Genomic DNA, 15,253 nt, shown 5'->3' on the forward strand with positions numbered 1-15,253 from the left:
ACTCAACATTTGGGATATTTCTAGGTTTATCTGTGGAAAGTAACACAGACAGACTCAATAAATTTGCCATTGTCAGTGACTTTGGGCAGCTGAAGCTTTGCAGGGAAGTTGTTATTGTAATAACCATGTTGGTTCAGAGGTTAACAAATGGAGCTGGAAAACCCCATTGAACATATACACTGAGTATACAAAACATAAAAACATCTATTTCCATGACATAGACTGACCAGGTGAATCGTGGTGAAAGCTATGATCCCTTATCGATGTCCCTTGTTAAAGCCACTTGAATTAGTGTAGATGGAGGGGAGGAGACAGGTTAAAGAAGCATTTTTAAGCCTTCGGACAATTGAGACATGGAGTGTGTCAGTGGTTGAATGGGCAAGACAAAAGATTTAAGTGCCTTCGAACGGGGTATGGTAGTAGGTTAGACGAAACCGATTTCTGTCAAGAACCTCAACACTGCTGTTTTTTTCACACAGTTTCCCGTATCAAGAATGGTCCACCACCCAAAGGACATCCAGCCAACTTGACACAACTGTGGGAAGCATTGGACTCAACAGGGGCCAGCATCCCTGTGGAAAGCTTTCGACACCTTGTAGAGTCCATGCCCCGACGAATTGAGGCTGTTCTGAAGACAAGGGGGGGTGCAACTCAATATTAGGAAGGTGATTTGATGCTTAACGAGGACTAACCTCATCAAGGACATGACTCGGCATCCCAGGACGCCAGCATTCCAGAATCTTGACCTAATTCCTAATTTCATTCCTACACACACACATTACATCAAGAAACTTAAGATTGGAGTCTTCAGATCATGTATTTTGTACATCAATAAATGTGTTTATTACAAAATCTGAGATAACTGTACAAGATACGTTGTTTATAGCCGTAGTAATCTATTTACAAAAGTACCATTGTCTGTGTATCAAAGTGATGAGCTAAAAAGGCATGTTTCAGTCACTGTAAGCTTTCATAGAAGTAAGGCAAAATACTTGAAACTGGATGTACATTTTTGCAGATCAAGTGAAAGTTGTCACCTACTGTATCGATCTAATGGTCAGGCTTAATCTACGGTATGGGAGCTGGAAACTGTGATTCTACAGCTCCTACGTAGGTTGCTAAGTCTGTACTTATTTGCAGAATACTGATTTTGTGTGTGTGTGTGTGTGTGGGTTTGTTTAAAAGCATGTGTGAAGGTGCGAGCATGTGTATGTCGCTGGATGTGTGTGTGTGTGTAAGACATACAGAAGGTGTGTAAACTTAATGTTAACACTAACGCGGCCGCACCAGGTTTGGCATTCACTAGAGTTCTACAGCGCATGTCAGTCGGACTCAGGGATAACGGCATCCTTATCGCTCTGTGGGTCAAAGCCAATGTACCTTACCCAATACCTCTCGTACCGACCTCACTTTCAAAGCCTTGGCCACAGCCTGCTGCATGTGTAGCCGACACAGGGCACACACTCCCACACATAATCCTTATCAGAGCAGAGCAATGGACAAATAACAAGCCATGATCAATACACGAGCTCAACAAGGTCACAGAAGCAAACAAAGTGTGTGTATTTCTCCCGGTTGCCTACATTAGACATAATACTATATTACTTACCCTCATCCGATACATGTTTGTTTGGATCCATGAGCCGTAAAAAATGTCATATGCAGTAAATCATATATCCTGCCTATTGAGTGTTTCTGATTTTCTTTTTGCCTGAATGACTTTTTCCGTCGTTGCTCTAGAAATCCAGAGACCTAGATGGCATTTGTGCTCCTGTTGTGAAGGACGATGTACTAAACCACAGGATCTTAAAGGAGCTCATTGCTTTGGTGTGCGCTCGACGGGGAACCAGACCAGTCAATCTATCCTAGCAGTATGAGCAGCACTAACAGCTCATGAACTGCCGAAAACCTTTCAAAAGCCTTTGGAGATTTTGAGAACTCTTTGAATGTATAAAAACATATTTGTGCTAATTCGTTTAAGATTTAAGAACACCCACATGCATACACACATATAAATATTTGTGTAGAAATACACACTTGCATGCATACCATACGTACAGTACACAGATTGTATTTACACTGTGAAGGATGGAATGTATCCTTGGCATAATCAGAGAAGAAGACATAGAAAAGCATTAATAACATGATCCGTCCTCTTATATGTGGATAATACTGGGTTGTGTGTGCATGACCCCTTGTTGGGACTGTGCACACACAGAGGGATAACACACTGTCACCTGGCTGCCACCCTTAAGTCATCAGGAGCATGGTGTTCCAATCCTGGAAGCTGGAATTCTTCAATTGATTGTATGTGGTTCCAAACGGTAGCAAGTCACAACTACTGTCACAAAAACTTACACAAACCCAATCAAGTACGCGGGTTGATTGCAATCGGGATTTTATACTTGGTGTGATTGTCCAGATATCCAATCTGACCATCCTCAGAACCAGGTAGCTCCTGGAGGAGCATCCCTCCATTGTGATTGATCCATTGTGCAGTGGACTGTCCCACTATCCCAGTGTTCCAGTTACCCACAGGAGACCTTGGTTCATTCTGTAGTGGTACCTCAGTGGATCTAGTCCTGATGGATGTTATAGCCCAGGACCCTGGAGCTCAAGTTTACAATAGTGCAGCGCTTCTTCTCTCCACCTACCTACACAGCCACTCCTCCCACATCTACCTCTGTCTCCTCTTCTTCCTCCTCCTCTCCCAGAGTAGGCACGCAGTGCGAGGGCAAGCATTGCGTGGGGTGGACGTTGACACTGGGGCTAGAGCTGCTGTTACCCATGCCACCAAGGCTAACCATGCTAGCCCGGACGGTGAAGCTGGCGACAGAGTTGACGCTGCCCAGTTTGGTGGGAACGCTGGCCTTGCCGCAGGAGTGGGCGCGGCGGTTCAGGCTGGCAGAGCGCACCACGGAGGACGTGGGGGCACAGCCGGTGCTGTGGACCTTGCCCTCCAGGAAGTATGTGAGCATTTCACCCTTACCCTTCACGCTGACCTTGCCCCGGCACACCAGGTCATAGTTATCCCCCAGGATCCGGTACACATCCTCTGTTACCTTGGGGAGGGAGGGAGGGAGGTAGAGAGAGAGAGAGAGAGAGAGAGAGAGAGAGAGAGAGAGAGAGAAAGAGAGAGAGAGAGAGAGAGAGAGAGAGAGAGGTAGAGAGAGAGAGAGAGAGAGAGAGAGAGAGAGAGAGAGAGAGAGAGAGAGAGAGAGGTAGAGAGAGAGGTAGAGAGAGAGGTAGAGAGGTAGAGAGAGAGGTAGAGAGAGAGGTAGAGAGAGAGAGAGAGAGAGAGGTAGAGAGGTAGAGAGAGAGAGAGAGAGAGAGAGAGAGAGAGCGAGAGAGAGAGAGAGATTATACCACTGTCATACAATGAGATTTACTCTAGGCCAATCAACAGGCCTCAATCATAACACATAATTTAGTACAGTACACATGGCACATGCACAGATAGGGCTCAACCAGTGCCTGAGCACTTGCCGGCCTATGATAAAGTGCCCTAGCAGCTCTGTGTTTTTTTTAAAAGTAGTCTTTTAATTTTTGTTTTAATTTTGAATGTAACAAAATGCACATCAAACTATCTGATTTTAGAAGCTCTTAAATCTCAGAAAATACCCTCTCCCCTGCCTTCCCGCTCAAAGAGCGCACTCCTCTGACTTGCATGCGTGGCCACTGGCTGCGGGCATTGGGCGGGGAGACATGAATAGGCCAACTGGTAGGAGGCTACTGGTAGGTAGGAGGCTACTGGTAGGTAGGAGGCTACTTTTGAGTTGGATCTGTCATTCGTGTCTCTCACTGTTATGGACAAAGAATGGGGCAATCTGACTCCTTGTTAGTAAGAGGCAGATGTCAGCAGCAGAACAAACTCAAATCAAGTAAAAACAACTTTGTTCCAACAGCATATCTAATTAGCTAGCATATTTAGCCTACATTAGCATTTTTTTTAAACCTTTATTTAACTAGGCAAGTCAACGAAGGCCTACGAACAGTGGGTTAACTGCCTTGTTCAGGGGCAGAATGGCAGATTTTTAACTTGTCTGCCCGGGGATTCGATCTTGCAACCTTGCAACCTTGCCACTCTTCTCCCCATGTCAATTATCTCATGTCGTCTCTTGGCCTAGGAGTCACTGGCACTAGCTTGCCTACAATATGTGATGAGTGAGTGTGTTGTTGCAGGAAATATATAGGCCTATAAATGTTGACATTTTGCCTACAGTCGGTATGTTTGTGCACAGCCCTGACAGTACCTGTATCTTGCCAGGGACTCCGGTGCTGTCCATGCGGCTGGCCACGTTCACTGTGTTCCCCCAGATGTCATACTGAGGCCGCCTGGCCCCGATCACCCCCGCCACTACTGGACCCACGTTGATACCCACTCTCAAGACAAAGTCGTTGTATGACTGGTAGTTGATTTCATCCAGCACATCGAACATCTCAATAGCATAGTCTGCCACTGTGCTCAGGTGATCATAGACAGATTTTTTGTCCTATAGAAGGGAGCAAGGAAGTAAACAAAGGTTACATTTAATTATCACATTCATTCATTGTCCTCGTTATATTCATTTTTTTATTTTTTTATTTAACAAACACACACAAGACCGCACCACAAACACACACACACTTGCCTTTGTTCCGATGGTGGGGACTAGACCCACAGCTGCCATATACGTGCTGCCAATGGTTTTGATCTTCTCTATGTCCTTATAGCATTCTTTATCCATGAGCTGAGGAAAAATTAGATTTACACCTATACACAGGAGAAGGCAACAAATAATGTTAATATCCCAGTAAACTGTAGCAGCCAACATCCTCACCTCGTCAAAATCAGCGATGATTTCATTGAGTAGTCTCAGACACTCCACTCCCATGTTGTTCCCATCCAGCTCAATGTAGAAGTCATTGAAGTTGGGGATGGAAGCAAACAGCACTCCGACTTGGGCATAGGACTGGTAATACAGATCCTATAGAAAAACACATAGCCAACCTTAGTCACTAGGCCAAATAGATGTACTGTGTATTGAACAAAAATATCAACGCAACATGTACAGTGTTGGTCCCATGTTTCATGAGCTGAAATAAAATATCCCAGAAACTTTCCATACGCACAGAAAGCTTATTTCTCTAAAATGTTGTGCACAAATTTGTTTACATCCCTGTTAGTGAGCATTTCTCCTTTGCCAAGATAATTCAAGCCCTTTAGTAGGGAAAAACTGATTCTGATTGGCTGGGCCTGGCTTCCCAGGAGGTGGGCCTGGCTCCCAAGTGGGCTGCGCCCCTGACCAGTCATGTGAAATCCATAGATTAGGGCCTAACAAATGTATTTCAAATGATTGATTTCCTTATAAGAAGTGTCACTCAGTAAAATTGTTGAAATTGTTGCATGTATTTATTTTGTTCAGTATACAGTGTCTTCGGAAAGTATTCAGACCCCTTGACTTTTTCCACATTTTGTTACGCTACAGACTTGATTAAATAAATTGATGAAATAAAAATATTTCCTCAGCAATCTACTCACAATACCCCATAATGACAGAGAGAAAACAGGTTCTTAAAAATGTTAATAAAAAATTATACAAAACAGAAATAACTTATTTACATAAGTATTCAGACCCTTTGCTATGAGACTCAAAATTGAACTCAGATGCATCCTGTTTCCATTGATCATCCTTGAGATGTTTCTACAACTTGATTGGAGTCCACCTGTGGTAAATTCAATTGAATGGACATGATTTGGAAAGGCACACACCTGTCAAGAGAATATCCCTGGGCATCCCTACTGCCTCTGATCTGGCAGACTCATTAAACACAAATGCTTCATTTGTAAATGATGTCTGAATGTTGGAGAGTGCACATAACTATCTGTAAATACATTTTTTTAAATGGTGCTGTCTGGTTTGCTTAATATAAGCACTTTGAAATTATTTATAAATTCACTTTTGATGCTTAAGTTTATTTAAAACCAAATACTTTTAGACTTTTACTCAAGGAATATTTTACCGGGTGACTTTCACTTTTATTTGAGTCATTTCTATTAAGTTATCATTACTTTTAATCAAGTATGAACATTGTGTACTTTTTCCACCTCTAGCGTCACGTCTGGAGGAAACCTGGCACCATCCCTACGGTGAAGCATGGTGGTGGCAGCATCATGCTGTGGAGATGTTTTTCAGCAGCTGGGACTGGGAGACTAGTTAGGATTGAGTGAAAGATGAACAGAGCAAAGTACAGAGAGATCCTTGATGAAAACCTGCTCCAGAGCACTCAGGACCTCAGACTGGGGGCGAAGGTTCACCTTCCACAGGACAACAACCCTAAGCACACAACCAAGACAACGCAGGAGTGGCTTCGGGGCAAGTCTCTGAATGTCCTTGAGTGGCCCAGCCAGTGCCCGGACTTCAACCCGATTGAACATCTCTGGAGAGACCTGAAAATAGCTGTGCAGCGATGCTCCCTATCCAACCTGACAGAGCTTGAGAGGATCTGCAGAGAAGAATAAGAGTAACTCCTCATATACAGGTGTGCCAAGCTTGTTGCATCATACCAAAGCAGACTCGAGGCAGTAATTGCTGCCAAATGTGCTTCAACAAAGTACTGAGTAAAGGGTGTAAAAACGTATGTAAATGTTATATTTATTTGATATATATATTTTTTTAAATAGCAAAACATTCCCCCCCCCCAAAAAAATGTGCTTTGTCATTATGAGGTATTGTGTGTAGGTTGATGAGGGGAAAAAAACGATTTAATCAATTTTAAAATAAGGCTGTAACATAACAAAATGTGGAAAAAGTCAAGGGATCTGAATACTTTCCGAAGGCACTGTATATGCCAAGGTACTATTGATCCTTTGAAGGAAAGGTAATATCCTTTATGAAACGACGCTGTTTGTGTCTGTCTGCCTGCCTGCCTGTGTCTGTCTGTCTATCTGTCCGTCTGTCTATGTAGGACACACCATGTTTCTTGGGTTGGACAGGAGGAAGTGTTGAGCCACATGAGCAGGAAGCAGGTTGAAGAGAATCCTCCTGTTGTCCAGCTTGACCTTCTCCATGCCGTCCCTCTCCTCCTCTGCCTGACAACACACAAAAACACAAACATCAATTTGAATAAAATAATTCTCCCCAAAGTACAACTCAAGCCTGCAGTTGATAGCTCATACCACAAGGTGTCTGTATAAGCTCTAAATGTACACCAGGACTGAGGCACCATGTTTGCCTGACATTGTGGACAAGCATTTGGTAGAGTCAATAGTTAAAGGTCCAAACCTAAAGCCAAACCCTACTAGACACTATAACTGTCCTACCAGCCAAGTGGCTCTATTGTACCAAACTATGTCAATATCAGTGACTTGTGCTGACCTATCCTTACCAACCATGCCAATATCACCCTGTGTTTTATCTAGGGTTACAAAATTCTGTGAACTTTCAATGAATTCCCTGGTTTTCCACAAATCCTGGATGGAAGATTCCTGATTTCCTGCTTATTCCCCGTTGATTCCGTGTTCCTCCAACCGGAATATGGAGAAAACATATGTGTTGCTAGGCAGGAAGTTAAGTGATGTGTGTAATAAAACTGTTCCTTCTCCCTTCATGTGACCTGACCTGACCTCGGCCCACAATCCTCACAAATCCACAGCTATCCACCCTTATCAGTGACCGTAACCATGTGATTCCTCATACATGTAACCATTACCCTCTACTATAGCAAGTTTTTCAAACTCTAACCCATCACAACCACGCCAATATCAGCCCCTTGTCCTATCGTAACCAACAATGCCAATATCAGCCATCACCATGCTAGCATCTGCCAGCAGCATTAACAGCCAATAGCCTGGCACTTGGCAGCCAAAAGCCTCAAAATATGACTTGGCATGATATGGCCACAACAGAAGGTTGGATGATGAGTAAAGCATGGTGTTCATCAGCTAGCTAGATCTATGCATAGGACAACAGCCCACACAGATACACAGACACACACACAGTCACACACACACACACCTGTGTGGCCCAAAGGAAGTCCAGTCGTAGTTTGAGGTCCAGCTGTCTGGAGTGGAGGACCAGGGCACTGGTGAACAGCAACAGGGACAGGATGGGCTCATAGCCCTGGATCTGGAGATTAGACCCTCCGCTGTGGGACAAACCAACAGAGACATCAGCAACAATCTTCAAAAAGACTGTACCTCATTATTCATTAAAAGGGAGAGTTGAGGTATATGGAAAGACCCCCCGCCCCCAGAGATATTTTTAGATTAGATTAGATTCAACTTTATTGTCAATGACCAGAAGTGCAAATAACTGAGTAAAAAAAATGTACAAGTGAAACAATTAAGTAGGATGTATAAATGTGCATTGAAGGCAAATGGCAAGTGCAAGGAGGCATGCAACTGAAATGCAGGGATAGCAGCAATGTGGTTACCGAGGTAGGCATGTACATGTACAACTGAATAATGTCCTTAATCAGACTTTGCAAAGCAATGTCAGAGTCCAGTAAAGAGTGCAAGGAGAGTAGTGCAACAAGGTCCCTGAGAGGCAGTACTAAGCGATGGGAGGGTGGATATGGCTAGTGCCATGCCACAGAGTTCAGCAGGGTTACAGTAGCTGGAAAGAAACTGTTCTTGAGCCTGCTAGTGCGGGAACGTGGAGACCTGTACCACCTGCCTGATGGTAGGAGGGAAAACAGTTTGTGGCATGGATGTGAAGGGTCCCTGATGATGCTGCGCACGCTACGCTTGCGCTGGAGGTCTACGATGGCAGGGAGCTGGGCACCAGTGATGTGCTGGGCGGTTTTCACCACCCGTTGCAGGGCCTTCCGGTCGGCCACAGAGCATCCGCCAAACCACACTGTGGCGCAGTTAGTCAGAATGCTCTCGACCATGCAGCTGTAAAAGTTCACCAGGATCTTGGGAGACAGGCGGGCCTTCTTCAGCCTACTCAAAAAGTACAGGCGCTGCTGCGCCTTTTTGACCAGGGTTGAGGTGTTGAGGGTCCAGGAGAGGTCCTTGGAGATGTAGACACCCAGGAATTTGAAGCTGGGCACACGCTCCACCTCAGTGCCATCAATTAGAACTGGGGCGTGGCTGCAGCTTTTAGACTTCCTGTAATCCACAATGAGCTCCTTGGTTTTCTTTGCATTGAGGACCAGGTTGTTGTCAGCGCACCATGCAGCCAGGTGCTTGACCTCCTCCCTGTAGGCTGACTCATCATTGTCACTGATCAGGCCTACCACCGCGGTGTCATCTGCGAACTTGATGATGGTGTTGGAACCCGTGTACAGGAACGCAGTCATAGGTGAAGAGGGAGTACAGGAGGGGGCTCAGCACGCAGCCCTGTGGCACACCGGTGTTCAGGTTCAGGGTTGAGGAGGTGAAATTGTCTAACCTGACAGACTGGGGTCTGTTGGTTAGGAAGTCCAAAGTCCAGTTACAGAGAGAGGGGCTGATCCCGAGGTCATGGAGTTTGGTGACCAGCCTAGAGGGAATGACTGTATTGAATACTGTGCTAAAGTCTATGAACAGCATTCTCACATAGGTGTTGGTTTAGCCCAGGTGAGTCAGGGCAGAGTGTAAAGCTATGGAGATGACGTCCTCTGTAGACCTGTTCAGTGCATACAGTGAATTCGGAAAGTATTCAGACACCTCTACTTTTTCTAAATTTTGTAACATTACAGACTTATTCTGAAATGGATTAAATCGTTTTCCCCCCTCATCAATCTAGACACAATACCCAATAATGACATAGTAAGAACGAGTCCAAAAAGTCCAATCTTGGTTTCATCAGACCAGAGAATATTGTTTCTCATGGTCTGAGAGTCCTTTAGGTGCCTTTTGGCAAACTCCAAGTGGGTTGTCATGTGCCTTTTACTGAGGAGTGGCTTCCATCTGGCCACTAACATAAAGGCCTGATTGGTGGAGTTGGAGATGGTTGTCCTTCTCGAAGGTTCTCCCATCTCCACAGAGGAACTCTGAAGCTTTATCAGAGTAATCATCGGTTTCTTGGTCATCTCCCTGACCAAGGCCCTTCTCCCCCAATTGCTCAATTTGGCTGGGCTGCCAGCTCTAGGAAGAGTCTTGGTGGTTCCAAACTTCTTCTATTTAAGAATGATGGAGGCCACTTTGTTCTTGGGGGATCTTCAATGCTGCAGACATTTTTTGATACCCTTTCCGAGACCTGTGCCTTGACACAATCCTGTCATGGAGCTCTATGGACATCCCTTCGACCTCATGGCTTGGATTTTGCTCTGACATGCACTGTAAACTGTGGGACCTTATATAGACGGGTGTGTACCTTTCCAAATCATGTCCAATCAATTGAATTTACCACAGGTGGACTCCAATCAAGTTGTAGAAACATCTCAAGGATGATCAATGGAAACAGGATGCATCTGAGCTCAATTTTGAGTCTCATAGCAAAAGGGTCTGAATACTTACGTAAATAAGGTATTTCTGCAAACATTTCTACAAATCAGTTTTCTCTTTGTCATTATGGGGTATTGTGTGAAGATTTTTTTCTAAATCCATTTTAGAATATGGCTGTAATGTAAAACAAAATGTGGAAAAAGTCAAAGGGTCTGAATACTTTCTGAATGCACTGTACATGTAACACTATGGAACCCCACTGTGGGAGAAACCAAAATAAATGGCAATATAAGTCATACACAGTAGGACTGTACCACATCATTAATTAATAGTGAAAGTGGGGAGATGTGGATAGACGCGCCCCCTCACTGTGGGAACAAACTAACATAGATGTCAGCAACATAACACAGTAGGACTGTACCACATCATTAATAAAAGGGGGAGTGGGGGACCACATAAATACAGTGGGGAGTACAACTTCACAGGGGAGATGTGGAGGGACAGGGACCCCCCACTTTGTGAGAACCAAATTTGATGTCAGCAACATACATTAGGTCTGGACCACTACACAAAAAATGAAGGGGGTGGCCTGTGGATGAAACCACCAGTGAGAACCAACAGTGATATCATCAACTGTACCATGTCAGCCACAACCGCAGGAAAACCCGGACAGGGTGACTTAAACCAGCAGTGATGTAAACACCATTCACTCAGCACAGATACAGTATTTACAGATAATAAGACCCCTTTGGAGAACAACAAGTAGTTTTCCATCTCAATGATATCAGAGTATCCCAGCGTTATACAGTAAGCCAGGGTTCTCCAACCGGCGGTCCCCAAGTTTTTATTTGCTCAGGATTTCTGAACAAGAGTTTTATTGTTGGAAATCCTTTCCAAAGTATTGCCACACATAATAGAGAGACACTGCGTGGGAATACTTTCACCAGATTTTCCTGAATTAAAATCCCTTGGAGCTGATTTGCTGGTGTTTTAACAGTCTTTTATGTCCAACAATAATGTGATTGTAGACAAATGTAAGCATGGTTTGAAATTGTTACGTTTTAGTCAAATATTATTATCTGTTTGGGCTTCGTGCGGTCAATTTGCAGTCTACAAATTATTTGTAATTATGTTCCAGCCCCCTGACCATCTGCTCAAGAAAAAAATTGCCCCGTGGCTGAATATAGTTGATGATTCATGCAGTAAGTGATCTGTTTGTATCTATACAATGGGTCTGTGCTCTAAGCTGCACTAGGTCCTGGGTACTGAGTAGGAGTAGCTAACATGCATGGCTGAATCAAGCAAAAGCATACATTGTCAGCTCAGCCTTTTGGTATAGAGTTAATGACCATGTACTGTGTGTCTCCTCTTCAAACAGTTCCCATGTGAGAGTGCGCAGGTCGAGGATAAGCAAAGACTCCTCTCCTCCTACACACGTCCCCACAAAATGGAAATATCCCTGTGACTGTTGTTTGCTTGTTCCCACTCCTAATCAAACCAAGAGGAAACCGTAGCTGACACTACTGTCATGTAAAATCAATCATGGCCTTAGATACGTGAGTGGCAGGGGGAGCATAGTAAATCTGAGGGCTATAGCTTCAGGACTGACAGTGGGAGGATGGTGGATGTATTTGTCCGTTCGTTTTTTTTCCCCTCTCGCCCTCCTGTGTTTGTGTCAGTGGAGGCTGCTGAGGGGAGGAAGGCTCATAATAATGGCTGGAATTTAGTGTATGGCTGGAATGGATTGAATGGCATGGTATCAAACATGTGTTTGATACCATTCCATTTATTCCATTAGAGTCATTATTTAGAGCCGTCCTCCCCTCAGCAGCCTCCACTGGTGTGTGTGCTTGTTTATATACACAATGTGTGTGTGTGTGTGTGTGTGTGTGTGTGTGTGTGTGTGTGTGTGTGTGTGTGTGTGTGTGTGTGTGTGTGTGTGTGTGGTGTGTGTGTGTGTGTGTATTCTCCCTCACCCGGCGGTGTATGTGTGCCTGTGTGTGTGTATATATGTATGTTCTGTCCTCTCTCTTACCCGGCGGTGCGTCTGAATCCGCTGAGCTCCAGCACGGTGACATACAGCACCCCCAGCAGGAGCAACAGGGCCATCTTTGGCATCCAGGAGACGCGCAGGAAGAGCGCCAGTGTCAGCGTGCCCACAATGCACGACAGGAAGGCATAGCGGATGCCGTCGCACGGCAGCTCCATCATGGTGCGGTTGGCATCGTCGCTCGTGTCAATGATGACAATGGAACTGTTAGAGTGGTGGGCACTGCCCCACAGCCATGGCATGCAGCCCACCTGGCAGAGAAGCAGAGGAGAGAATGGTAAAAACCCTCAAGCAGTAACTCAGAAGTTGGTTCTTTGCATATTTGATTTGCATGACATTTACATTTATGATTTCAAGTGTATTGCAATGAATATCATGAATACTGTTGTTTTAGTGCCTTGTTGTTAACCCTACTTACCACACAGGCCTGGGCTACAGCATAGATTAAGAGCACTATGAGAGCACACAGAACAGTACGGATCTGAATGGTGAGGCAGCCTGGAAAACACTGAGTGACAGAGAGAGAGAGAGAGAGAGAGAGAGAGAGAGAGAGAGAGAATAGACACAAAGAGAAACAGATTAAGGATGAAAGGGGAGGGAGAGTAGAAAAAGCTTACCACACAGAATTTGAATTTGAAAAGAATTATAACTTAATTTATGTAATATTAGCTGAGGGGGTTGGGGAAGTTGGAAAAAGTCAATCCGTCAACCTCAACAAAAGCTGAAATTAATAGACTTAGCATTGAGTTTGAAGGCAAACTGAGTGAACTTTGAAAAGTTTTCTGAAGGCCATTGACATCAATTTCATACATAATATTATTATCAACTACCGACTAAAATATTATTTCATATTTGCACAGGTCAGCAGAAAAACGTAGTATTTGCAAAATTAACAAAATTATCAAAAGTGACATAGCTTGGGCCAAGAGTTTGACCTACCAATGGAAAATCACTTACAGCAAATCAACCCCCTCAGAAAAGTGAGTGAATAACTAAAAGAACGACATGTTAAATCAGTTGGACCAAGGCATCAAGCAGGCATTTACCTGTAATTTTGTGACATGCAGGTACATGATACAAGCTACTAGGAAACAGATGCAGAAGACCAGTAGGACCAGGACCACTGTTCCCCTGGTGACAGCAGCAGGAGAGAGGAGGAATAGGGGAAAGACAGGAGGAGGAGAAGAAGTAGAGGTAGTGAGTTAGTGGACAGAGCCTGTGGAAGTCAACTCAAGATGCAGCAGACCAAAAGAAAAGAGAGAGAGAGAGTATACGTTGCTGTTAGATATCATACAGTGAAATGAAAGAGAGAAAGAGCGACAGAGAGCTAGAAAGACAGTGTGTCGCTGTCAGATATATACTAAAATGCGCGAGAGAGAGAGAGAGCGAGAGAGAGATAAAAAGAGAGGCACAGAGAAAGAGATAGAGGTACAGAATGTGCTGCTCTCAGATATCCTAGAATAATCTAGTACATACTGTGGTAGGATGAGAAGGTAGACAAGGCCGAACAAGGCAGCTAGAATTAGAGAGAGGACCACGGCGCTGGTGAAGTACTCATCATGGAGCTGGTGGTACTGGCAGAGCAACCAAAGAGAGGGATGTCTCAGATTAAATAATGATTAAAGCATCTTCTGGGTGCTACGTCTATCAAAACGTCTGATTCAAAGGTCATTCCTTACGTTGCAATGTTTGCGTGTGTATGTCTGTGCATGTCTGTTGTAAGTGTAGTATAGTTACTCACCCTCCGCTCGCGCTCAGAGCACTTATACATGAGCGTGAGGAAGTTGAGGTCAGCTGTGTCTGACTCGGTCTGCCTCGCCTCGATGAGACGACCAATGTAGCGGTTGACCCGCGTTCCCGGGCTGGCCTGGGTCACGTTAGCCGACATCGATGTCCGGTTCCGCAGCTTCTCTGGAGCCGTCCGCAGGGCCCTCCGCTGTGGCACAGAATTGTGGGAAACGGAATCCTGACTTAACTATGTTTAGAGGGTTTTATACCAGCTGTTCAAAACAATGGGGCACGGAGGAAATAGATTGCTGGGCCTCTACTGTCCACTGTTGGGTATCATTGTGGGTGAGAGAAAGTTTATACTTAACAACAAACACCAAAATTCACCATGGAGTAAGAAGTTCTCAAATCTTTAATAGTTCTCAAATCTTTAAATGTGAGCAAGGGAAATCAAACAAAGTCAATCCTTGTGGTTGACTTGACTTCACATGAATTGATAAGGGGCATCAACATATTAAATGCTCATCTTCACACAACAAACCAAACATAAATGATTTACTCCACAGTTAACATTGATTCTCTGACCCCAACTGAACCCCCTTTTCTTGATAGTTCTTTGGAAGCGTCATTATTGTACAGTAGGCTATGTGGAGCAGCAGAGCAAAAGCAGTGATTTGACACCAGAGAGAATGAGGACGTGCCCCAAACGGTGCTCTTCGTGGTGATCTACTTTTGACTTGCAGTGTACTATATAGGGCACAGGGTGCCATTTGGGATGTAGCCTGATTGAGTCTTCCTGGATGAAAGAAGAAAGCCAGTGAGCTGTACAGACTGAGGCCCATCAGCATCACAGCGTGAGAGACAGTGGGTAAGCGAGGAGCGGCTGAAAAGAGTGGCTTCATAAATGGGGATGGGGGATGGGGCGACAGAACGAATGAGGACGGTTGAGGAAGGTTAACAAACACACACCCCACTGACTTCATCCTCATCACCCCTCACTTTCTCTCGGCTGCTTTGGGGGCGTGTGTGCATTGATTACGCTAATTAGTGTTTCCGTGGCTGTGTTGTAAGCCTGTCTCTCACCCCTTTCCTCTCCCGTCGCCCTCTCGCTTTCCCTCTAG

At 44.7% G+C, this 15,253-nt stretch overlaps 1 protein-coding gene across 1 annotated transcript in view; it reads right to left on the reverse strand.

Moving 5' to 3' along the window:
* Positions 1 to 812: 812 nt before the first annotated feature.
* Positions 813 to 15,253, reverse strand: part of LOC106599721 (adenylate cyclase type 1) — a 69,322-nt gene continuing 54,881 nt past the window's right edge. The window contains exons 9-19 of the mRNA XM_014191020.3: positions 14,146 to 14,340; positions 13,881 to 13,978; positions 13,451 to 13,535; positions 12,823 to 12,912; positions 12,390 to 12,655; positions 7,998 to 8,127; positions 6,956 to 7,072; positions 4,821 to 4,967; positions 4,632 to 4,730; positions 4,254 to 4,493; positions 813 to 3,062 (exon numbers count right to left, since the gene is read on the reverse strand). Of these exons, the coding sequence (XP_014046495.1) occupies positions 2,655 to 3,062; positions 4,254 to 4,493; positions 4,632 to 4,730; positions 4,821 to 4,967; positions 6,956 to 7,072; positions 7,998 to 8,127; positions 12,390 to 12,655; positions 12,823 to 12,912; positions 13,451 to 13,535; positions 13,881 to 13,978; positions 14,146 to 14,340 (1,875 nt within the window). The 3' untranslated portion in view covers positions 813 to 2,654. The remainder of the gene's footprint in view (positions 3,063 to 4,253; positions 4,494 to 4,631; positions 4,731 to 4,820; positions 4,968 to 6,955; positions 7,073 to 7,997; positions 8,128 to 12,389; positions 12,656 to 12,822; positions 12,913 to 13,450; positions 13,536 to 13,880; positions 13,979 to 14,145; positions 14,341 to 15,253) is intronic.

The sequence above is a fragment of the Salmo salar genome, chromosome 03 (genome assembly GCF_965601325.2).
Source record: "Salmo salar chromosome 03, fSalSal1, whole genome shotgun sequence".
Classification (NCBI taxonomy): Eukaryota; Metazoa; Chordata; class Actinopteri; order Salmoniformes; family Salmonidae; genus Salmo; species Salmo salar.